The 25784-nt window shown below is 38.5% G+C and overlaps 1 protein-coding gene across 7 annotated transcripts; it reads left to right on the forward strand.

Moving 5' to 3' along the window:
• Positions 1 to 3672: 3672 nt before the first annotated feature.
• Positions 3673 to 25174, forward strand: nr2c2 (nuclear receptor subfamily 2, group C, member 2). Of its 7 annotated transcripts, none has more exons than NM_001123294.1 (15): positions 3673 to 3828; positions 7464 to 7588; positions 7931 to 8032; positions 9426 to 9623; positions 9828 to 9933; positions 11138 to 11317; positions 12686 to 12833; positions 14126 to 14213; positions 14410 to 14540; positions 17525 to 17699; positions 17920 to 18041; positions 18216 to 18355; positions 20367 to 20507; positions 21572 to 21677; positions 23305 to 23480. In NM_001123294.1, exons 2-15 carry the CDS (start codon positions 7529 to 7531, stop codon positions 23477 to 23479), a joined length of 1872 nt encoding a protein of 623 aa, NP_001116766.1. In that variant the 5' UTR covers positions 3673 to 3828; positions 7464 to 7528; the 3' UTR covers position 23480. The 7 variants fall into 7 exon arrangements, with proteins under 7 accessions (NP_001116766.1, XP_073765842.1, XP_005167412.1 ...); XM_073909741.1 differs by having other exon boundaries at positions 3735 to 3828; positions 7464 to 7700; positions 7882 to 8032; positions 23305 to 25174; XM_005167355.6 differs by having other exon boundaries at positions 3735 to 3828; positions 20370 to 20507; positions 23305 to 25174.
• Positions 25175 to 25784: the final 610 nt, after the last annotated feature.

Genomic DNA, 25784 nt, shown 5'->3' on the forward strand with positions numbered 1-25784 from the left:
GCCTGAGTGATGAGAGTAATTCCCCGCTTCGGACTGCAAAGGGTGCCTCCTCGTTTCTAGAAGGGATACAGCTGCGGCTACATTAACGATTGAATGAGAGGGTGCTCGCTGCAGAGCCATTTGAGGAGAGGTGAGCTCCAGAGAGGGGGAGCATGAGCTGTCGCTCCTCCTCCTGTAAGCTGTTTTAATGCGTACACCAACCCCACCCCTAACCCTACCCCCAGTGACATCACTCGTAGAAGAAGTGCAAAAAAGGTGGAGCTCAAGCTTAAGCTCCCCCTCTCTGGAGCTCACCTCTCCTCAAATGGCTCTGCAGCGAGCACCACTTGGATTGAATTGATGTATATTATTTAATAAATTACAAATTGATTGTTTTAATTAACGTTTACTCAACTCCTAACACTAAACCCAACCATCACAGTAATGTAAAACAGTAATTATTACGATGGTTATTTATTAAATTGCGTATTATAATAAAATAGTTATTTATTAAATTGATTACATTTCATTTTATTAACGTCGAACTCTTTCCCGACCCTAAACTTACACTTCACAATGATGTAAAAATATTAGTTATTATTTTACAGTGTCACAAAATTTTGCCATCATGACGTGCACGAGTAACCGCAGCTGTATCCCCTCGCTCAGAGGGCGTGTTTCAACCCATCACTTCACTCACTCGCTGTGCAAATCAGTGCACAAGCGTCTACTTGATTAATTATAAGCATCCCAATTAACTCTTAATTTACAGGCACCACTGGATAGATATTTGTAAGTTTATTGTAATCTGTGACGTATTAAATTAACATGCTTTTAAATAAATGTACATTTTTACATTGCACACGGTGCAATTTGAATCAGTAAGATTGCTTTTTTAAATTCTGAAATTAATATAATTTAACTTGATAATGCAGTTTTAGATGTGTGAGGAGATCCTGAAATTCTGGAAAGCAGAGTATGATCTTAAAATAAAAAATTAATGTCACCAGCCCCTAAAATGAACCAAAAAAGGTTTAATTATATTTATTTTTATCAATCAACATTTGAGAAGAAGAAGATAATATATATTTGTAGATATGTGCTTTTTACTAGCTAAACAGCTTGCAGTGCTTCATTGGATGTCAATAAATAGATCACTGGGAAAATAAAATAATGTGAAATGTTTTATTATTTGAGGCCATTATTAATTAATTGTTTATTGATTTATTTTATTGTATAGGTTTTTATATGTGCGTATTTGTGTCTACATGGATACTTGTGTGTATGCACAGCAGGTATATATTTTATATTTAGATTTGTTTTTAATTTGTAATAGTGTACAGTGCTATATTGTCTGTGTTGGTGTTGTAAATTACGCTACAAACACCTTGTAATAAACTGCAGCACATTTACTGTTATTTCACACACTCATTTCTCCAGATATTATTTCTTATCCTTGATATTATTATTTCAAATTACTAAAATATCAATAAAAGTCACTTTGTGAAACTGCAGAGTTGAATTCTTAACATCAGAAGTGGACAGAGCAGAGATCAACATCCCATGATGCAATCCACAAACATAAATAAACAAAAAACACTTGTGTACTACGATCACAAAGGGGGTTTTATGTTTATTCAGTATTGTTTCTCTACATCATGTGGTCAGATTTTGTTGAATTAACGTGCTTTAAAAATAAATTGAACATTGTAGATTGAGCATTTTCAAAATTGCGAAGTATAAAATGAAGAAAAATGTGTAAATAAATACACTGTAGATGTATCTCATTGTTTCATCAAAAGTTCTACATACACTTGGGGTCTAAAAGGAAGCCTTTAGGCAAATATTCAAGTGTAAAAGCTGCACATGCATGCAGGAATGGGTCATTTTTTTGCTTCCCCTTTTCTCATTCTAGCTTCCCCAAAATGCAAGGAAATGAGGATGAAGGAATTAAGGTAAAATCTATTTATATATTGAACAATTCTTAATCAGATTTAGTGAGAGTTCAGGGCTTGTTGTCGATGTTTGAATATAATTCTTTATATTAATAAAGCAAGATGGCATTTTCAAATACGGGAAATGTAAGCTCTTTTGTAGTAAAAAATAAATTCAAATAATCGGGCACCAAAATGAATTTGCAGAAGAAAAATGTCTGTTCCAAAAAACTTTTGTGAAAATGACATAATATGGGTGACATATTTTTTCAGAATTATTTGCCCCCTGTTTATTTTTTCCCCAGTTTCTTTTTAATGGAGAGCAGATTTTGTCAACACATTTCTAATCATAATAGTTTTAATAACTCATTTCTAATAACTGGATTAATTTATCTTTGCCATGATGACAGAAAATAATATTTTTCTAGATACTTTAAAGACACTTCTATACAGCTTAGAGTGACATTTAAAGGCTTAACTAGGTTAATTAGGGTAACTAGGCAGGTTACCCAAAAAATGTAGCTTTAAGGGGCAAATAACATTGTCCTTAAAGTTGTTTAAAAATAAAAACTGCTTTCATTCTAGCCGAAATAAAACAAATAAGACTTTCTCCAGAAGAAAAAATATTATCAGACATACTGTGAAAATTTCCTTGCTCTGCTAATAATCCTGACTTCAACTATATATTATATATATATATATATATATATATATATATATATATATATATATATATATATATATATATATATATATATATATATATATATATATATATGATATGTACAGTGGTCATTATAAATCAGTGCAAAAACATTTTTATCAATTTCTCAGTAAAAATAGTTCATGCATTTAGGTGCAAAACAGATTTATTTAATGTATATATTTATTAAAATAATATTTTAGCCACCAAAGACTAATATTTTAAAATATGAATTTAAACGAGACATTTGTGAGGGGTGTACGAGTACTTATATATGTTGAGTACTGTGTATATACACATACACACACACACACACACACACACACACACACACACACACACACACACACACACACACACATATATATATATATATATATATATATATTTATATATATATATATATATATATTTATATATATATATATATATATATATATATATATATATATATATATATATATATATATACATGTGTGTGTGAAAATGCTCTAGACATGACCCTGTTATTTTGATTGAAAAGAAAAACAACTAATCAAATAATTTGTCTGGGTTTTGAACAGTTTTCAGCTGGAAACACTCAAGTGTGTATCTGGCAACACTGCTGCCAATCCGAGAATCTGAGCACTCTTTTTTCCCCGCTGACACCTGAAAGTGTATTAATTATTTCTTTATTACTATTAACAAAAAATACAGAATTATACAGTAACACACAAAAACGGATCCCAGAGTGTGCATAAAAAACATTCAGTCATTAAAACTCTTACATTCCATTTCAAACATACTTCAAAATATCTTCTTTTGTGTTCAACAGAAGAAGAAATCAACTCAAACATGTTTGAAACAGGTGGATGGAGAGTAAATGAAGTCAGAAACTAAATAACAATATACAGTAATATACAGAAACAAATGCCAGAGTGTACACACAAAACATTCAGCTATTAAACATCCTACATTTCTGAAGAATATTATAAGTCTTTGCTTTTGGCCAATCCGCGCGCTCGTGCTGGAGACAGACAGACACGATGACGTCAGCGACGGCTCGCTCCAGACGCTCGTGCCCGCGCAACCGCGAACGCGCCCGAGAGGAAGAAAAACTCTCGCACGCTGGCAAACGGGGTCACGAACTATGACCTTTCACTGGAGTAAAACAATAACAAATAATGTGCAATAAACCCGAGAGCGAAAACCCCGCGGCCGTGCGTTTGACAGGTGAGCGGCTTTTTAATTCTGCATGTCGCACAATGGTTGGTCAAAACGGCCGCGTGAAAAATCATCGCTTTGTGCAGGATTTGTGCTGTGGAGAGCTAAAAACAGGCCTGAGCTGTTGTCAAAACTCAGCGCTGCTGTCAACAGTGGATATGTGTGTTTATTTAACAATATAAAACTGTCCGATTGCATTATTGTTAACAATGCCTGATGCATTACACTGTATTTCAGACAAATAATGCGATTAAATTTGATTCAATCACCGCTTTTGGAGTGACTTTATCAATCGGCGTGCATGTTTACGTTAACATTAGCTGGTTAGCATGAGAGCTAACATATGAACTCGACCCTTTTACCTTTGCCACCGCGGGTCCTTCAGTGGGAGGATTTCTTCCCGACATTGATCTATTATTAGTGTATTTTTAAAGCAGACGACTGAATTTATATCAATAATAATGTGTTTGGGGATCAGGAATGTTTTCGATTTTAGTTATATTTACTAACGTTTAACGAAGGTTTCGTCTGTCTGTCTGTTTGCTGGCCTTATGCCAAAGTCTCCATTTTGTTCCGTGTTTTGATCGGTGTTTCCTGCATAGTTCCGCTTTGAGGCGGAAGGACATTTCATTATCCTTCACTTTAACCTATCAGCGATCAAAAATAACAACCATATAATAATAAACCACACATACAAAAACCATTAAACTATACAATAATAACACCAGATTTTAATATTGATATTTTTATTTTCCGAAAATATCAAAATACTCGGGTGAATTCAGTTAAATTTACCGGAATTCCCCTTTAAACTCAAGTTCATTCATTCATTCATTCATTTTCGGCTTAGTCCCGAACCCTTTATAATTGTATAATAATAACAATTATTATTATTATTATTGTTATCGAAATTAAACCCTTCCAGTTGCAACCAATCACTGGGAAACATCCACACACACTCATTCACACACATACACAACGGACAATTTAGCCTACCCAAATCACCTTCTTTCACCATCTTTTTGGCTTAGTCCCTTTATTAATCAGGGGTCGCCACAGTAGAATGAACCTCCAACTTATCCAGCATATGTTTTACGCAGCGGATTTCCTTTCAGCACACTCCTTCACACACATACACTATGGACAATTTAGCCTACCCAATTCACCTGTACCGCATGTGTTTGGACTGTGGGGGAAAAAAACGGAGCACCCGGAGGAAACCCAAGCGAATGCAGGGAAAACATGCAAACTCCACACAGAAACGCCAACTGAGCCAGCCGAGGCTCGAACCAGCGACCTTCTTGCTGTGAGGCGAACATGCAACCCAATGTGCCACCGCGTTGCCCCGAAATGATCATTATTGGTCCCATTTCAGAAAGAGGGTTCAGTGAAAACTCAGAGTATGTTAACCCTGAAATAAAAGAAACTCAGGGTTTTCCGTTTTAAAAATGGCAGGTTTGTCAAACTGATGAAAGCAGGGCAAGTCAAGCCTGTTTTAAAAAGAGACGCCACTTTAACTCAGAGTCAGTTACTGTGGTAACTTACTCTGTGAACCTAACCTGGTCAGGAGCAGGTTTATCCTCTAAACTCTTTTTATTTTTATGTTTATTCTCTAAAGTTTCTGTTGGTCTCCTCCCCTTTTTTAACGAAGAAGCTGTATTTTTCGCCTTAGTCTTACGTTTCCAACCACCTATTTTTATGCGCATTTTGTATACGGTTATGGTGGATGGAAACACCAAGATGCGTATAACTTTTGAAATGTTATCTTGAACTGGTGAACTTACAAGTAAGTACGTTAAACATTAACATTAAGCTAAAGGTTATATGCATTTTTGTTTTGTCATATTTGTTGCAGAAAATATACAGACGCCTATTTTATGGGATTTAATGCAATTACATCTGAAATAACTTAAACTACAGCCAAATCCCCACTTTATCACGTAAAAAAGTCATTAAACATCACACATTGTTACTTTTTTATTATACCGAATTATTTAAATACTTTTAATGTAAAGATACGCATTAACTTGAGCTGCTTTCCCACACTAGCTGTCTCTATTTCACTGATGCAGTGCTGTTGCTTTTTTAAATTTCTGCTCATATTTGCTGTAATTTTGCACGAGCACATCAAGTTCAGCTGGAGAAAGAAATGCTGATCTCTATTTTCAGATGTTGCCCTAGTGACTTGTAATATCTGCGCTCCATTGATAATGTCTTTTTATAGTCACGGTGTGCGTGCTTAAGTCTGAGTTGGTCTACTCAACGTCGGTTGACCCAACTCAGATCAGCTATTCTGAAACCCAAAACTCTGAGTTTTTAATAATAATAATAAATTTTATTTAAAGGCGCCTTTCTAGCAACTCAAGGACACCGTACAATCAACAAGAATAATAAAACAACAAGAGAAATAATAAAATATACACAGCAATAGTGCAAATAAAATTAAGTATTAAAAGCCATCTTAAATAAGTGGGTTTTGAGTTTTGATTTGAGCAGTGTGAGGGAGTCAGTGTTTCTGATGGCAGGTGGTAGTGAGTTCCAAAGCCACGGAGCAGAGCGGCTGAATGCTCTGTTGCCCATAGTTGAAAGGCGAGTAGAGGGAACAGACAAGTGGAAGGAGGAAGAAGATCGCAGGGTGCGAGAAGGAACAGAAATGTGGATGAGGGCAGACAAATATGGAGGGGCGAGATTGTGGATGGCTTTGAATGTTTATATTAAGATTTTAAAGTCAATTGGAAAATAAACAGGTAACCAGTGAAGCTGTTGCAGGACAGGGGTGATGTGATGAGAAGAAGGGGTTCTGGTGATGATACGGGCAGCTGAGTTCTGGACCAACTGAAGCTTACGGAGGGATTTATGAGTGAGACCAAAGAGAAGAGAGTTGCAGTAATCTAAACGAGATGTGACAAGGCTATGAAGGAGAACAGCAGTGGCGTGAGGGGTAAGAGAAGAGCGGAGACGGTTAATGTTGCGTAGGTGGAAGTAAGCAGAACGGGTGATGTTGTTGATGTGAGAATCAAAGGATAGGGTGCTATCAAGGATGACACCCAGACTCTTAACCTGTTAATCTCCCGGTAAGTCAACTCAGAGTTCAAGTTTAAACCCTGAGTTGGTTAAACCTCCTTACTGAAACAGGCCCACTATGTTTGTTATTGTTCTCGAAATGATCATAATTATGTTTGTAAGTGTTATTGAATTATTATTCATTCATTCATTTTCTTGTGGGCTTAGTCCCTTTATTAATCCGGGGTCGCCACAGCGGAATGAACCGCCAACTTATCCAGCAAGTTTTTACGCAGCGGACGCCCTCTCCCATCTCTGGGAAACATCCACACACACATTCACACACACACTCATACACTATGGACAATTTAGCCTACCCAATTCACCTGTACCGCATGTGTTTGGACTGTGGGGGAAACCGGAGCACCCGGAGGAAACCCACGCGAAGGCATGGAGAACATGCAAACTCCACACAGAAACGCCAACTGAGCCGAGGTTCGAACCAGCGACCTTCTTGCTGTGAGGCGACAGCACTACCTACTGCGCCACAGCCTCGCCTGAAATGATTATTATTGTTATTGTTACGCAGTGGGCGTGGCCTTCAGATTATAATGCGTTGCGCTGCTTCTTTTGTCTTCTAGGAGGAGGTATCATTTTCAGATGCAGAGCTCGGCCAATCAGATGCTTGTAATGACTTCACATTACCATGACAACCAATGTGGAGCTGCTGGCTCAGCAGATATTGACCACTGAGCAGCTTTCAGAGGTCAGTGGTGATGCGAGACATTAAGGGTTCATTCAGACGCAGCAGTAGCGGTGTGTCCTCTATGCAGTCGGTTGCAGTAAACGGATCCATCTATGTGCTGGAAACACTGGTTGTAGTCAGAAGACTCCTAATCAGCCAAAATATTAAGTCTACCTTTAATTTTATTTGTAAGATCAGGCTTATTCGAGGTCATGCTGTGTGTTCTTACTGTGGGGATAAATAAACAGGATTGTAGTAAAGGTTTTGGTCACCTCACTGAGTTGCTATGGAAACGCACTGGCTGTGACCCTCAGGTGTGTGTGTGTGTGTGTGTGTGTGTGTGTATGTGTGTGTGTGTTGCAGGTTCAGTTGTCTCCGTCAGGCAGTTCAGTGATGAGCGGCTCTCCTCAGCGCATTCAGATCATCTCCACCGAGCCCTCGGTCACCAGCCCACAGAGAATACAGGTCCACACACATGTGCACATGCATACACACACACACACACACACACACACACACACACAAACAAACATATATATACCTAGACACACAAACACATGTGTACACAACCACACACATATCTATACACACACACAAGTACAAGCACACACACGCAACCACAAACATATATACACACAGACACACAAACACATGTGCACACTACCACACACACAAACATGCATGCAGTCTTATACAGACACACAAACACCAACACACACATGCACACACAACCAAACATATATACACCCAGACACACAAACACATGCGCACACACACACACACACAAACATGCATGCATTTATGCAGACACACAAACACGCACACAAAACCAAACATATATATACACCCAGACACACACACATGCACACAACCACACACATGCACACACATATATACATACACAAAAACATGCATGCAATTATACAGACACACCAACACACACACACACGCACACACAACCATACATATATACACCCAGACACACAAACACATGCGGTCACACATACACACACACACACACACACACACACAAACATGCATGCACTTATGCAGAGATACACAAACACATGCACACAACCACACACAGATATACACACACACACACACATACACACACGAACATGCACGCACTTATACAGACACACAAACATTCACACATATGCACACACAAACAAACATGTATACACCTAGACACACAAACACATGTGTACACAACCACACACATATCTATACACACACACACAAGCACACACCCACAACCACAAACATATATACACACAGACACACATATGTGCACACACACACACACACACACACACACACACACACACACACACACACACACACACACACACACACACACATATATATATATACACACAAACATGCATGCGCATATACAAACACACAAACACACACACGCGCACACAACTAAACATATTTACACCCAGACACACAAACACATGTGCACACAACCACACTCACACATATACATACACATGCACACAAGTACACACCCACAACCACAAACATATATACACACAGACACACAAACACATGTGCACACTACCACACACACACACACACGCACACACAACCAAACATATTTGCACCCAGACACACAAACATGCACACAAAATATATATATATACATATACAATATACATACACACACACACACACACATACACAAAACCAAACACACATGCCATGAACACAATTACACACTCACACACATACACACACATGCACGCATACAAACACATATATTCAGACACAGAGATTCTCACATTCACACAAAACCAAACACACACTCCTCATCAGCGCTGTCTGGTTCACACATGATCCTCCTCTTCAGATCGTCACAGAGCAGCAGACGGGGCAGAAGATCCAGATAGTGACGGCTCTGGACTCCTCTGTGCCCAAGCAGCAGTTCCTCCTGGCCTCTCCTGATGGCTCTCCAGCGGGTAAAGTCCTGCTGGCGTCCCCAGAGAGCTCCAGCGCCAAACAGCTCATCTTCGCCACTGCCGACAGCCTGGTACCCGGCAGAATACAGGTATGAAGAACACACACACACACACACACACACATGTACAATTCTGGGATGTACGTTATCTCTTACTTATTATATCGGTCAGAGTTTCTTGTTCACCTGTGAACTACTAGACCATCATCATCATCATCATCATCATCATCATCATCTTTATATAGCTGTGCTGTATTAATGCTGAATAAGAAATGCTTCTGCCTTCTGCTGTAGTTTGTGACTGATGCCGTGTCCGTGGAGAGGCTTCTGGGTAAAGGCACAGACCTCAGCCGAGTTCAGCCAATTGAATACTGTGTGGTGTGTGGAGATAAAGCCTCAGGTACAAACGCATTCAGTCTTACAAATGTGATTTTCTTTTTATACATGGAAGAAAGCATATTAAATGCAAATGTGTTGAAATATGGGTGAAATAATGCTCCATTGTCATTCAGTGTAATGTATGTTTATTTAAGAGTGAAGCACACACTTTTTCTGGCCTGTACATGAGAAATATAGTAAAGTGATCACACCAAATACAAATATATTATTGATATCTCCTGCATATTGTATTTGGTATGATCACTTTATTTATACTCACCGGCCACTTTATTAGGTACACCTGTTCGACTGCTCGTTAACGCAAATTTCTAATCAGCCGATCACATGGCAGCAACTCAATGAATTTAGGCATGTAGACATGATCAAGATGATCTGCTGCAGTTCAGAGTGAGCATCAGAATGGGGAAGAAAGGGGATTTAAGTGACTTTGAACGTGGCATGGTTGTTGCTTCCAGACAGGCTGAGTATTTCAGAAACTGCTGATCTACTGGGATTTTCACGCACAACCATCTCTAGGATTTTCAGAGAATGCTCAGACAAAGAGGAAATATCCAGTGAGCGGCAATTCTGTCGGCGCAAATGCCTTGTTGATGAGGCCAGAGGTCAGAGTAGAATGGCCAGACTGATTCCAGCTGATAGAAAGGCAAATAAGCACTGTGTGATGCCATCATGTCAATATGGAGCAAAATCTCTGAGGAATATTTCCAGTATGCTTGTTGAATCTGTGCCATGAAGGATTAAGGCAGTTCTAAAGGCAAAACGGGGTCCATCCTCGTACTAGTAAGGTGTACCTAATAAAGTGGCCGCTGATTGTATAATACTATATTTTTGCTTTATATAAAAATGAAAATGATGCAATAATAAAAAAGAACACTTTGCAGCATAACAAGTTGTATTTTTACCATTTTTTTTACCCTTATCTGTTCCGGGACTTGACAATTCACAAATTAAGCACTGGCAGTAAGTGAGACCAGAAGTGTCCAGTCAATAAGGCTGAACCACTCATATGTGAAAGAATCAGGTCTCTGTGGGAAAATAGTAGTTTTTGAACTGCATTAAAATTGCATTACATCAAACAGACGAAATAATGTTCTTGTTTTCTTTAGCAATGTCATATGACCCCTTTTAAATAGAAGTATTAAACTGAACTTCATTCATTCACTGGTCTCATCTCTCTGTGTGTGTGTGTGTGTGTGTGTTTGTAGGGAGGCATTATGGAGCTGTGAGCTGTGAGGGCTGTAAGGGTTTCTTCAAGCGGAGCGTGCGCAAGAGTCTGACCTACAGCTGCAGGAGTAACCAGGACTGTGTGATCAACAAACACCACCGCAACCGCTGCCAGTTCTGCCGGCTCCGCAAGTGCCTGGAGATGGGCATGAAGATGGAGTGTGAGTGACGCAGAAACAGCAGGGCTGGGGGGCGATGAATGCAATCGAGAAATTATTCTGCATCCGTTTTGAAGTTTTGCACTGCAATATATATACAGAATTATTCACCCTCCTGTGTTTTTTATTGAACAGATTCAGGAATTTTTCACAGTATTTCCTATAATATTTGTTCTTCTGGAGAAAGTCTTAGTTGTTTTATTTCGGCTAGAATAAAAGTAGTTTTTTATTTGTTTTAAAGCCATTTTAAGGTTAATATTATTAGCCCCATTAAGCAATATTAGTGTTGGATTGTCTCCAGAACAAACCACTGTTATACAATGACTTGCCTAATGAACCTAATTAACCTAGTTAAGCCTTTAAATGTCACTTTAAGCTGAATAGTGTTGCACAAAAATGACCTATATTTAATATAAAAAGTTATTTTTGGACTGGATATATTGGATTTATGTATAAATAGATATAATATTAGATATAACACTGGCTCTGATGCATTTTGTGCAGCATCAGATTAAAAACTTTTCTCCCTCATTGATGTTCTTGGCTATATTTGCCCCATTGACTTCCATAATAATCACATTTATTTATTGCAAAGCCATGTCAGCATATAATCATGCATTCTTGGTTGTTCTTGTTTTTCCCTGTTGGAAGAAGGGACACTGTTATTTTTCCTGTTGAACATCAGTTGACAGCATTAACCCTTGAGATAGGCCTGTGCTAAAGCGTTTCTGGCTTGTATATGGAGTATAACAGGAGATTATAGTGTGTGTGCAGAAATACATTTACTATGTTTTTGTTTACTCCATGTAGTTCTGAGAGCTGAGGTGCTTATTTTGATTTTCTCAGACATTTCAAGGTAAGTGGGCAAAGGTTTCTCTCACACCCTCACACACACACGCGTACACACACCCTATACTTCAAATAAAAGCCAGAAACTATGCTTTTTTTGCACTGCAACTGATGATCATCAGTAAAATAACTAGTTGTACCGCTTCCCGTAAATGAAAACCACCAGAAATGGTGTTATGTTATCATATATGTTATCACCAGTTATGGTGTCATGGCATTGCAATCAAAAATGTGATTATAATGGAAGTCAATGGGGCCAAAACAGCCACCAACATAGTAAAAGGGTAGTAAATGAAAAGTATTTTTCCAAAATATGTGTCAAAATAAGATTAGTCAGCAAAAATCTAGCAGTGCTTCCCACATGTAGACTTTACTTGGGCGGGCCCCATTGTGTGTTAATTCAGCTATCACCGCAAGTATATTCAAATCTATGGGAAGCACTGTCTAGGGTAGTTTTGAACAGCAGATGGCGCTCTAAACAAGTTTTCTAACAGCATTTTGTTCGTTTTATAACTCTCGTAGCTGTACAAAGTGAGCGGAAACCCATCGATCTTCCTCGAGAAAAACCTGCGAACTGTGCAGCGTCTACAGAGAAAATCTACATCAGGAAAGACCTGCGCAGTCCGCTTATCGCAACACCCACCTTCATCTCTGAGAAAGATAGCTCACGGTGAGACACACACACACACACACACACACATACACAAAAAGACGGATGGATGGATGAATGGATGGACAGATGGGTGGTTTGGTGGATGGATAGACAGGCAGACAGACAGGTGGATGGATGGATGGATGGATGGGTGTGTGGGTGGGTGTATGGATGGATGGAAGGATGGATGGACATAGATGGATGGATGGATAGACAGACAAACAGACAGACAGACAGGTAGATAGATGGATGGATGGATGCATAGATGGATGATGGATGGGTGGATGGACGGACAGACGGATGGATGTATAGATAGATAGATAGATAGACAGACAGACAGGCAGATAGATGGATAGATAGACAGATAGTTAGATGGATGGATGGATGGATGGATGGGCGGACGGACCGAGGGATGGATGGATGGATGGATGGATGGATGGATGGATGGATGGATGGATGGATGGATGGATGGATAGACAGACAGACAGGTAGATAGATGGATGGATGGATGGATGGATGGATAGATGGATGATGGATGGGCGGACGGACGGACAGACGGATGGATGGATGGATCGATAGATAGACAGACAGGCAGATAGATGGATGGATGGATGGATGGATGGATGGATGGATGGATGGATGGATGGATGGATGGATGAACGGATGGACGAATGGATGGATGGATAGATGGATGGATAGACAGACAGACAGGTGGATGGATGGATGGATGGATGGATGGATGGATGGATGGATGGATTGACAGACAGACAGACAGGTAGATGGATGGATGGATGGATGGATGGATGGATGGATGGATGGATGGATGGATGGATAGATGGATGATGGTTGGCCGGCCAGGCGGACGGACAGACGGATGGATGGATGGATGGATAGATAGATAGATAGGTAGACAGACCAATAGACAGACAGACAGACAGGCAGATAGATGGATGGATAGATAGATGGATGGATGGATGGATATGTAAAGTTTGGCATATGTAGTTGGAAAATGTAGACTGGTGTAAAACTGTAAAATTTGCTTTAGGTAATCAGATTATAGACATTAATAAAACAGTACACATTTCTGTATGTAATCATAAACTAAAGTGGAATAAACAGTAAAAATGTGCTTTATGTGTTGAGAATATAGATAAGAATAAATGTGTAAATATTGTATGTAATAATGCTGTAATATTGATGGGAATAAAACTGTCAAATCTGCCGGATATATTTGAGTCATTTTGTTTTTTGATTGTTTGCAAAATAATACAGGTTTGATGATGTTTTTTCTCTGTTTTAATTCTCTGCAGGTCCAAGCTGTTGGATTCTGGGATGCTCGTCAATATCCAGCAACCCTTAATACAGGCTGATGGCACATTACTGTTAGCAACAGACAAGGTAAACACATCTACATGACACAGTATGTTAGTCTATTATTATTTGTTTTGTGTTGTGCAAGAAACGTTTGTAAGAATCTTGGGCATCATTTCTATGTGCTTGTGTTGTGAGGATTTGCAGAGCTCCTAATAGAAGAGCTGTAGATTTTTTCTCTTATCATATTCTAAAATCTTAAAGCAGATGTTTGTTTCCTCAGACGGAGTCGGGGCAGGGTGATCTGGGGACACTCGCTAATGTGGTCACATCATTAGCAAACCTGAACGATTCGCTCAGTAATGGAGAAGCAACAGACGGGCAGCTGGAGGAGTCGCCCAGTGAAATCACACGGTGTGTTAATTATACAGACAACATCTGTGTACTCTGTGCATCACTATTCCCATCACCGTCTGTGTTTTTGACTTCAGAACATTAGTTTTGGCTGAGTTAATTAATTAATTTCATCCAGCGGAAACGCATGCAGTCTGCCTGAGCAGGGTGTCTAAGCTTTTCTCACTTAGAGTTTTTGTCTTGTTTCTTGTCCAAATATCTAAAAAGTCTTAAATCAAGAAGTATTTTCTAGACAAGTACAAAATATTGTGTTGTTTACAGAAATAATGAGTCAAAATGAAGTGAGTTTTACCTTAAAACAAGCTAAATAATCTGTTAATGGGGGAAGAGAAATAATCTTATGTCAAAAGGAAAAACAAGATTACTTTTCTCTTCGCATTGGCAGATTATTTTGCTTGTTTTAAGGAAAAACGCTAAAATGCATGTATTTTAGAGAATGGTGTTGTTCAATCAACTTAAATTTGTCATAACCAATTAACTCAACTGATTTTAATTTTGGGAAACATTAATTAATTGTGTGGAGCTCTGCATTTTTACAGTTTAGTAATAGTAGTAGCAGTATTATTATTATTATTATTATTATTAGTAATTATAGTAGCATTATTATTATTATTATTATTATTATTAGTAGTAGTAGTAGTAGTATTAGTAGTAGTAGTTGTCGTAGTCATAGTAGTAGTAGTAGTCATCAAAGTAGTGGTCATAGTAGTAGTAGTAGTTGTTGTAGTAGTATTATTAGTAGTAGTAGGAGTATTCATTATTGTAGTCACAGTCATAATAGTGGTCGTAGTATTATTATTAGTAGTAGTAGTAGTAGTAGTAGTCTTCGTAGTAGTAGTCATAGTCGTAGTAGTAGTAGTAGTAGTCATCGTAGTAGTAGTAGTTGTTGTCGTAGTGGTCGTATTATTATTATTATTATTATTATTAGAAGAGGTAGTAGTTATCTTAGTAGTAGTCATAGAAGTAATTGTAGTATTATTATTAGTAGTAGTATTAGTAGTTGTAGTAATAGTATTATTATTATTAGTAGTAGTAGTCATCGTATTATTATTATTATTATTATTATTATAAGTAGTAGTAGTCATCATAGTAGTAGTCGTAGTATTAATATTATTAGTAGTAGTAGTAGTAGTCATCGTAGTTGTACTCGTAGTAGTCGTAGTATTATTATTGTCATTATTATTAGTAGTAGTAGGTGTCGTTGTAGTATTATCATTAGTAGTAGTAGTCATCGTATTAGTTGTAGTAGTAGTCATCTTATTAGTTGTAGTAGTAGTCGTCGTAGTAGTAGTAGTATTTTTAATAATAGTAGTCGTAGTAGTAGTGGTATTATTATTAGTAGTAGTAGTCGTCGTCGTAGTATTAGTTGTCATAGTATTATTATTATTAGTAGTAGTAGTCGTAGTTGTCGTAGTAGTAGTAGTCATAGTTGTAATAGTAATAGAAGTTATCTTTGTTGTCGTAGTATTATTATTATTATTATTAGTAGTAGTCATCGTAGTTGTACTCGTAGTAGTCGTAGTATTATTATTGTCATTATTATTAGTAGTAGTAGGTGTCGTAGTAGTATTATCATTAGTAGTAGTAGTAGTAGTAGTCATCGTATTAGTTGTAGTAGTAGTCATCTTATTAGTTGTAGTAGTAGTCGTCGTAGTAGTAGTAGTATTTTTAATAATAGTAGTAGTAGTGGTATTATTAGTAGTAGTAGTAGTCGTCATCGTAGTAGTAGTTGTCATAGTATTATTATTATAAGTAGTAGTAGTAGTCGTAGTTGTCATAGTAGTAGTAGTCATAGTTGTAATAGTAATAGAAGTTGTCTTTGTCGTCGTAGTATTATTATTATTATTATTAGTAGTAGTCATCGTAGTTGTACTCGTAGTAGTCGTAGTATTATTATTGTCATTATTATTAGTAGTAGTAGGTGTCGTAGTAGTATTATCATTAGTAGTAGTAGTAGTAGTCATCGTATTAGTTGTAGTAGTAGTCATCTTATTAGTTGTAGTAGTAGTCGTCGTAGTAGTAGTAGTATTTTTAATAATAGTAGTTGTAGTAGTAGTGGTATTATTAGTAGTAGTAGTAGTCGTCATCGTAGTAGTAGTTGTCATAGTATTATTATTATAAGTAGTAGTAGTAGTCGTAGTTGTCATAGTAGTAGTAGTCATAGTTGTAATAGTAATAGAAGTTGTCTTTGTCGTCGTAGTATTATTATTATTATTAGTAGTAGTAGTAGTCATCGTAGTTGTACTCGTAGTAGTCGTAGTATTATTATTGTCATTATTATTAGTAGTAGTAGGTGTCGTAGTAGTATTATCATTAGTAGTAGTAGTAGTAGTAGTCATCGTATTAGTTGTAGTAGTAGTCATCTTATTAGTTGTAGTAGTAGTCGTCGTAGTAGTAGTAGTATTTTTAATAATAGTAGTCGTAGTAGTAGTGGTATTATTAGTAGTAGTAGTAGTCGTCATCGTAGTAGTAGTTGTCATAGTATTATTATTATTAGTAGTAGTAGTCGTAGTTGTCGTAGTAGTAGTAGTCATAGTTGTAATAGTAATAGAAGTTGTCTTTGTCGTCGTAGCATTATTATTATTATTATTAGTAGTAGTAGTAGTAATAGCATTATAATTATTGTTATTAGTAGTAGTCCTTGTAGTAGTTGTATTATTATTATTATTACTATTATTATTTCTGAATGAAAAAAAGCTTGTGTTTTCTCTGCTTCAACAATTTCCATTTTTATTATTTATTATCAACACCAAAAGTCCCATTCATGGTGATTTTATTTATTTAATATTTTAAATGTATTGATTTATATATATATATATATATATATATATATATATAAAAGTGTATTCATAATTAATTTATCATTTATTTATTTAATTTTAATGGCTTTATTCAACCTTAAAATATTCTTAAATTTCAAAGGGTTAATTTTAAATGTAAATGTATTGTTGCTCGTCTGTGTGTGTGTGTTTGTGTGGCTGCAGTGCCTTTGACACTCTGGCTAAAGCGCTGAACCCCGGCGAGCTGACGGAGAGCCAGAGTCTGTCTGAGGTGGACGGAGTGGGCGGAGCTACAATACAGGTGATCAGCAGAGATCAGATCTCGCCACTCATAGAGGTGGAGGGACCGCTGCTCACCGACACACATGTCAGCTTTAAGGTGCGTATAAAAAAATGATATTTGTAATGTCTGTACTGTCGTCATTATCTGATTACAGAATTAAGCAGAGATCATGTTTGGTGACTTGGTTTTTTATTTGCGAGGTCAAGCAGTAGATCAAAGAAAGTTGGTCATATAAAGGAATAGTTGTAACGAATATATTGCATGTAAAGAATATGAATATGAAAGTGTGTTTGATTATTTGTGTGTGTGTGTGTAGCTGACGATGCCCAGCCCGATGCCGGAGTATCTGAATGTACATTATATCTGTGAGTCGGCTTCACGTCTCCTCTTCCTCTCCATGCACTGGGCGAGATCTATCCCAGCATTCCTTGCTCTCGGGTGAGATGTCTGTCATTGGGTTTCTCTGTGTGCTGATGTGTGCTTCCTCCAGTGTATGTCAGTATTTCGATACAGTTCATTTGTATATATATGTGTGTGTGTGTTCCCATTTGTCAAAAGTAATGGAAACCAATGGAATGTCCCCACGATTCATAAAAGCAAATGTGTGTGTAGGCAGGAGTGTAACACCGCTCTGGTTCGGGCCTGCTGGAATGAGCTGTTTATTCTGGGTCTGGCTCAGTGTGCTCAGATCATGAGTCTGTCCACCATCCTCACCGCCATCGTCAATCATCTGCAGTCCAGCATCCAGGACGGTACAGTACAGTTAAACCCCACATACTGGGAGAAAGTCAGAATTTTTCGCCCTCCTGTATATTTTTTTCCCAAAATGTCTATTTAACAGAGAGTAGATTTTGTTCAACACGTTTCTAATTATAATAGTTTTACTAACTCATTTCTAATAATTTTATCTTTGCCATGATGACAGCACATAATATTAGACTAGATATTCTTCAAGACACTAGTATTCAGCTTAAAGTGACATGTAAAGGCTTCACTAGGGTAATTAGGGTAAAGTTAGAGTAATTAGGCAAGTCATTGTATAACAGTGGTTTGTTCTGGAGACAATCCAAAACTAATATTGCTTAAGGGGGCGAATAATATTAACCTTAAAATGAGTTTAAAACAATTAAAAACTGCTTTTATTCTAGCCGAAATAAAACAAATCAGACTTTCTCCAGAAGAACAAATATTATAGGAAATACTGTGAACAATTCCTGAATCTGTTCAACATCATTTGGGAAATATTGGGAAAAAGAATAAAAAAATTCACAGGAGGGCGAATAATTTTCACTTCAACTGTTTGCGCAGTGCATTATGCTAATGTCAGTATTGTATGATGGGATAAAATGGTTAGTGTTCATCAGATGTACAAAGTAACATTTGGTATCATATAGAATATATATATATATATATATATTTAGTAACACAATCACGTATGTATAGTAACATTTTCCTTTTTACATTTTAAGAGCTTTGTCTAAAAAATGACCACAATAAAGACTGTGTGCTCTTGAGATTTTTAATTAATTAATTCATTCATTCATTTTCTTTTCGGCTTAGTTCCTTTATAAATCTCGGGTTGCCACAGCAGAATGAACCGCCAACTTATCTAGCATATGTTTTACACAGCGGATGCCCTTCCAGCACACACATTCACACACATACACTACGGACAATTAAGCTTAAGGCTGATTTTTACTTCTGCGTCAAACGCCGGCGTATGCTATGGCGCTGACGCATTGCCCTTCGCCGTGGCCGTCGGCGTCGTTGAGATGCACCTCTCAAAAAATGTAACTACACGTCGCAACGATGCGTAGCGTAAGCTCTGTGATTGGTCGGCTTGGTAGCGCTGACGAGTCTGGGCGGGACCGAGAGCCGCGCGAATGGCGCTAGCGATTGTTTACAAGTGTGGAGTCCCGTGAAGGAGCTCCGGATGGAAAGTTTTGTTTTTTGTGTTTACCTCATAGTTAAAGTTGTTGCACGTTCGCCGGTTCCTGCCTCAAAATGAGCGAGTTTGAGCCACTTGTACAACCAGGAGGTGTTCAGAAAAAGCAAAACAGAAGCGAAGAAACTCGACAGAGAGGAACATTAACACCTCACTGCCCACTAGCACTTCGGAAGTGTTAATGCAGAGCAACAGAGACAGCGTGCAGAAGGATAAATGCACAGCTGCGCGCGTTGCATGCACCGTGAGTGACGCCGGTCAATTGATGCAGAAGTATAAACCAGGCTTTACCCAATTCACCTGTACCGCACACCTTTCGACTTGTGAGGAAAACCGGAGCACATGGAGGAAACCCAAACGAACATGGAGAGAACATGCAAACTCCTCCACACAGTAACGCCCACTGATCCAGCCGAGGCTCGAACCAGCAACCTTTTTACTGTGAGGCAATTGTGTTACCCACTCTGCCACTGCGCTGCTTTATTTATTTATTTATTATTTTTTAGTTTTTATTTCAAGAGCTTTGTCTAAAAAAATGACCACTCTGAGTGTTAGACTGTGTGCATTTCCTTTTTAATTCATTTTCAAACACCTAAGGGCTCTTGTAATGGCTAATCAATGAATGAAAAATGACATTCAGAAAAATGTAACTATTAAATAAAACTACTCAAACTAATTTAATATTATGCAAAGCACAACAACGCCTTGTTTTTCCGTGCATTGGTCAGTGAAATTCATCGTTTTTCAGAGAAAAGTCAGGGTTATTTGAACGTTTGTCCCTATAGTCTGTACTAATCTAACAGCTGATCTCCTCTCAGTAGACAAGCTATCAAGTGAACGCATCAAACTCGTGATGGAGCACATCTGGAAGCTGCAGGAGTTCTGCAACAGCATGGCGAAGCTGCAGACGGACGCTTATGAATACGCATACCTAAAAGCCATCGTGCTCTTCAGTCCAGGTACATCAGCTTAACACACTCCTTCTGTTGCACCCTTTTCTCAGCGCTGTAGTGGACATAGTTGAAAGCGCAGTGAATGGAAGAGTACAGCAAATCATTATTTTACAATCCTATTAGCTGAAATAATGACAGAAAAACTCCCGGATGGTGTGATCAAGACTTTCAGAAAGAGGAAAACAATAGTAACGGCAGCCAGAAGAGAGAATCATGTTAGATTTACAGTCCTGCACCCTTACACACTGCATTACACCCCATACACACTGGGCGTCAGCGTCAACGCTTCCCATTCACTTTGAATGGGTGATGTCAGGCGTTGCCGAACTGCATTGTGGAGACGGAAGCGTCAGCCAATCAGATCGCTGTATGCAAATACACCAGCTAGACAGTGACTTATTGCTGACTGAATTTCATTGGCTGATGCTGCTATGACGATCACTTCAGACACACCTTCTGTTAAGCATTGATGCTGAACCCTAGTGTGAATGGGGCGTTACACACACCTCACACAAGTGCTTATTCATTCATTCATTTTCTTGTCGGCTTAGTCTCTTTATTAATCCTGGCTTGCCACAGCAGAATGAACCACCAACTTATCCAGCAAGTTTTTACGCAGCGGATGCCCTTCCAGATGGGAAACATCCACACACACACTCATACACTACGGACAATTTAGCCTACCCAATTCCCCTGTACCGCATGTGTTTGGACTGTGGGAGAAACCGGAGCATCCGGAGGAAACCCACGCGAACGCAGGGAGAACATGCAAACTCCACACAGAAATGCCAACTGAGCCGAGGTTCGAACAGGCGACCTTCTTGCTGTGAGGCGACAGCACTACCTACTGCACCACTGCCCTGCCCTAGTGCTCATTCAGTTTTTGGTAGTTTGATGCAGAGATGATCTAATACACACATAAATACATATAAATATTTTAGAATTTTAAAAATAAATCTTAATATTAAAAACTATCAAGGATTTAAGATGCTGAGGATTGTTAAACGCATCATAACGCATGGTCTTGTGAAAAGGGTCCTGAACTCACAGCTGCTCCGTTTCTTCTCCAGATCATCCAGGTTTGAGTAGCTGCAGCCAGATTGAAAAGTTTCAGGAGAAAGCGCAGATGGAGCTCCAGGACTATGTGCAGAAGACCTATCCGGATGAAACCTACAGGTCAGCTCCATGTTGATATCAGACTATGGAGAAATGCATCTTATAGCTCTGATATAATCACTACTATTGAGATAAGAACAGTGGCGTAGCGCAAAATGCGGAGGCCCCCCTGCAGGGATCGCTGACGGGGCCCCCTGATGATGGGGGTGGGGGGGGGATACGTCATACGTCAATTTGCATATCACTGACGTCATCACGTTCTACCGTTTCTGTTTGTTTAACAGCATATGGTTAATAAAGGGGTATTTATAATTGCACTACACTTTATTTAAGCATGTTTATTTAACTTAATGTATTGCTGTTTGAATACAGTATGTCATTATAGATGTGTAGTGAATGTGCAGTAATCTCTCATATGTAATAAACTCAGACAAGTTCAGAAACTGTCACTAAAATATCTGTGATTGTGAACAAGAAAAGAATAAACGGTCCAATTAAATTGTGTAAATAAAGTAGAAGTAGATCGGTTTGACTGTACAAGGGAAAAACCTTCACACTGCCTGTGCTAAATCATTTGTCATCGGTACGCAGAGGGGTGATCTGCTCTCGGGCTGCAGGTGGGAGAGGCTGCTGTAGAGCAGTGGTTCTCAAAGTGGGGGTCGGGACCCCCCGAGGGGTCGCGGGGCAATGAAGGGGGGTCGTCTGGTGATTTCCAAAAATCTATTTATTTTTATTAAACCATAAGAATTAACATATTTTGTCCATAACTATACTGAAAATAAAAATAGTCGTTTATAGTTACTATATACTATATAGTTACTATAGTAGCTTATAGTTACAGTTCTATTGGATTGCGACCCCTGGGGTAATTACATTATATTAAAGGCAGCAATAGCGTCAGATGCATTTTGATTTTATAACTTCAGGTTATACTTTCTGGCACATTTAAAGCACTGACACAAATTTAATTGGTGTGTCTGCGTCATTGCATGCAAGGTTTCTGTATTTATAACCACCTCAGAGGATATTGGGGGTCGCGAGTCACTGGCATTGTTATTTTGGGGGTCGCGGGCTGAAAAGTTTGGGAACCCCTGCTGTAGAGGACTGACTGGGCCGCCTGTCAGTGCTGTGAGGCGGGGGAGGGGCCGGCGGCATCACACGCATTTCGTTGAGAAGAGTAGGGGCGGTACAGACAGTCTAAAAAAAATCTCCAATAACACACAAAAAAGTCGCTAGATTTGTTGCTAGGGGGGTCTGAAAAGTCGCTAAATCTAGTGACAAAGATGACAACATTGGCGGCAAGCAATCAGAATGAAGTAGTCCACCGCTTGAGAGGTGTTCAGAGAACACAGACCTGTGAACTTTGGTTCCGACAACAGGTGTTCCAAAGAGTTTGATTATTGCGGTTGCCGGATTTTCAATTATTGAAAATCGCGACGACGCGGGGCCCCCCCACGGTGCGTGCCCTGCGGGCCCGTCCGCTACGCCACTGGTTAAGAAGAAGTGTGAAATATTGGCCTGCACGGTGCTGAGAAGATACGCGATATTGTTGTCGAGTGATAATGATATTTCTCATTTAACTCATTTTTCAAGTTAGCTTTTTTACTAATATGTATGATACGAATATTTATCTACCGTAAAGATGCTTAATTATGCAAATGAAATTAATTGCGGATTGATACTACAGGTTGGCTCGAATCCTGCTGCGATTACCGGCGTTGCGTTTGATGAGTTCCAGCATAACCGAGGAGCTGTTCTTCACCGGCCTCATCGGAAACGTACCGATCGACAGCATCATCCCATATATCCTCAAAATGGAGACTGCAGACTACAACAGCCAAATCACAGCCCCCTCCGTGTGACCATCGTTTCATGCGATTCCCATCATCCCTCGCCCCCGAATACATCGCATTATACTGAACCGACCAACAAGCTCTACCTCAAGAGGAGCTGCGACAGCGAAAGCCTTTCTGAAGCGCTACCCGATTGATATTGTGTTGTAGTTTACAGAGAGAGATGCATTATGGGACTTTGAGTTCCAGGACATTTGCCTCAAATTAAAGGCCTTTCTTATTTTGTAAACTTTAATTTAAAGAAAGAGAAACACTTGAGCACTTCGAGATGATTCCAATGGAAAAATCCCAATTTTTTTTTGAATCGCCCTCGTTAATATTCATAATTATCAAAAGCATGAGCATTTTCATAAGGAGATGTGACTGAATGTATCGGCTGATTACATGATCCAACAAAGGTATGATTTCATTCAGATTTGTTTCTCTCTCTCTGACCGTACAGCCATTGAAATGAATGGGAATTTAGTGTTTTTCCTGCAGCTCTTAATTTATCCGTACTGTCACTCCTGTCGTCACGACAATCAGCTTCTGCTCAATATATCCGGCTTTTCCTTTGCTGTATTTATTTCAGCTCTAAAGCGCATACAAATGTAGATCTTCGCTTGATTTCCAAAATCACGTATGCTATAGGAGATCTTCAATCGGTGTCTTTAAAGCATCTTTATCGCTGCTGCAATTGTCGTTTTCAAGATGTAATATATCCATAAACATGATGCACTTAGGTTCCTAACATGTTTTTATTCGCAGATCTGCGCACTTAAGTTACATTTGTACATTTTAATTTGTCTTTTTTTTAAGAAAGATGTCTCGTTTTGTCCCAAATGTGATGCATTGACATGCACTTATTTAACATGCTGTTTCTGAAACAGAAATGTTGACCCAGGCTGTATTTGTTTGGGTTTAAAATCGGTAGACTCTTCCAGACTATGTTAGCCTGATGCTATTGGTTAGCCACCTTGTTTGTTTAGGTTCGAACTACCATTAACATTATTATATAGGTTGTTACAAGGTGTTTGTAGCTTAATATACAACATTAACCCAGATAATATAGCACTGCAAACTATTAAAATGACAATAAAAGTCACTTTTTACAACGTTTAAAGATTAAAAGCTAAAGATTAAGATCCCATAATGCAATTTAAAAGCAGAAATAAACCAAACATGAATCACAAAATATGAAAAACTACTAATTTACTGATGTTTTGTTATTTTTTATAGTGTATAATGTTTATAATGTGTGTTTTTTTTACTGTTTTAGAGTCATTTCTTCTTGGCCTCATTAATTATGTCCCAAAAAACAACTTGTTATTGTTTTAAAAGCACGATGGCCTCATACAAGTATTTATTTTAACATGGTTTGAACACATTTTTTATTTGATGCCCAATGTTTCTGATCTGTCAATGACTGGTTTATAGGTGTTGTAAATCTATATTGCTGTCTGTCTTCATCTGTCTGTGAGACGATAAGAAAAGCTGTGCATGAAGAGCTCATCAATTTGATTCTGATGTGGAGTTTAAATATTGTGGCTTGAGGAAATAATATATATATATATATTTACAGTGCATTCAGAAAGTACCCATTCGCATTCATTCTTGACCATTTTGTTTATTCAGAAGTGCATATACGTTTAATTCATGCTTGATTACAGAGCTGAAACCAGATTTGTGATAACTTTTGCAGATGTATTAAAATGCAAACACTGACATGTGACAATTCTGTTTTTAAGAAGCACAAATGACCATTTTTTCATAGGGGTGAATGAAAATGACTGGTTGTCTATAGTGTTCTCATTTTGTGCAATATAGCATAAAAACAAAATTTACACTCACCGGCCACTTTATTAGGTACACCTTACTAGTACCAGGTGTGACCCCCTTTTACTTTCAGAACTGCCTTAATCTTTCATGGCGTAGATTCAACAAGCTACTGGAAACATTGGACGTGTTGTGTGTTCAGAGATGCTCTTCTGCAGAGCTCGGTTGTAACGAGTGCTTATTTGAGTTACTGTTGCCTTTCTATCAGCTGGAACCAGTCTGGCCATTCTCCTCTGGCCTCAACAAGGCATTTGTGCCCACAGAACTGCCGCTCACTGGATGTTTCCTCATTGTCGGAGCATTCTCTGTAAACCCTAGAGATGGTTGTGCGTGAAAATCCCAGTAGATCAGCAGTTTCTGAAATACTCAGAGCAGCCCGTCTGGCATCATCAACCATGCCACCTTCAAAGTCACTTAAATCCCCTTTCTTTCCCATTCTGATGCTTGTTTTGACCTGCAGCACACCCTCTTGACCATGTCTACAAGCCTAAATGCATTG

Source organism: Danio rerio, chromosome 8 (genome assembly GCF_049306965.1).
Source record: "Danio rerio strain Tuebingen ecotype United States chromosome 8, GRCz12tu, whole genome shotgun sequence".
In the NCBI taxonomy this organism is placed as follows: Eukaryota; Metazoa; Chordata; class Actinopteri; order Cypriniformes; family Danionidae; genus Danio; species Danio rerio.

Coding starts and splice junctions, on each gene's coding strand:
- nr2c2 (XM_073909741.1), top strand. CDS start 7,681: ATGTGCTGGAAACACTGGTT. Junction 9,934..11,137: donor GTGTGGAGATAAAGCCTCAG/GTACAAACGCAT, acceptor GTGTGTTTGTAG/GGAGGCATTATGGAGCTGTG. Junction 14,214..14,409: donor TACTGTTAGCAACAGACAAG/GTAAACACATCT, acceptor TTGTTTCCTCAG/ACGGAGTCGGGGCAGGGTGA.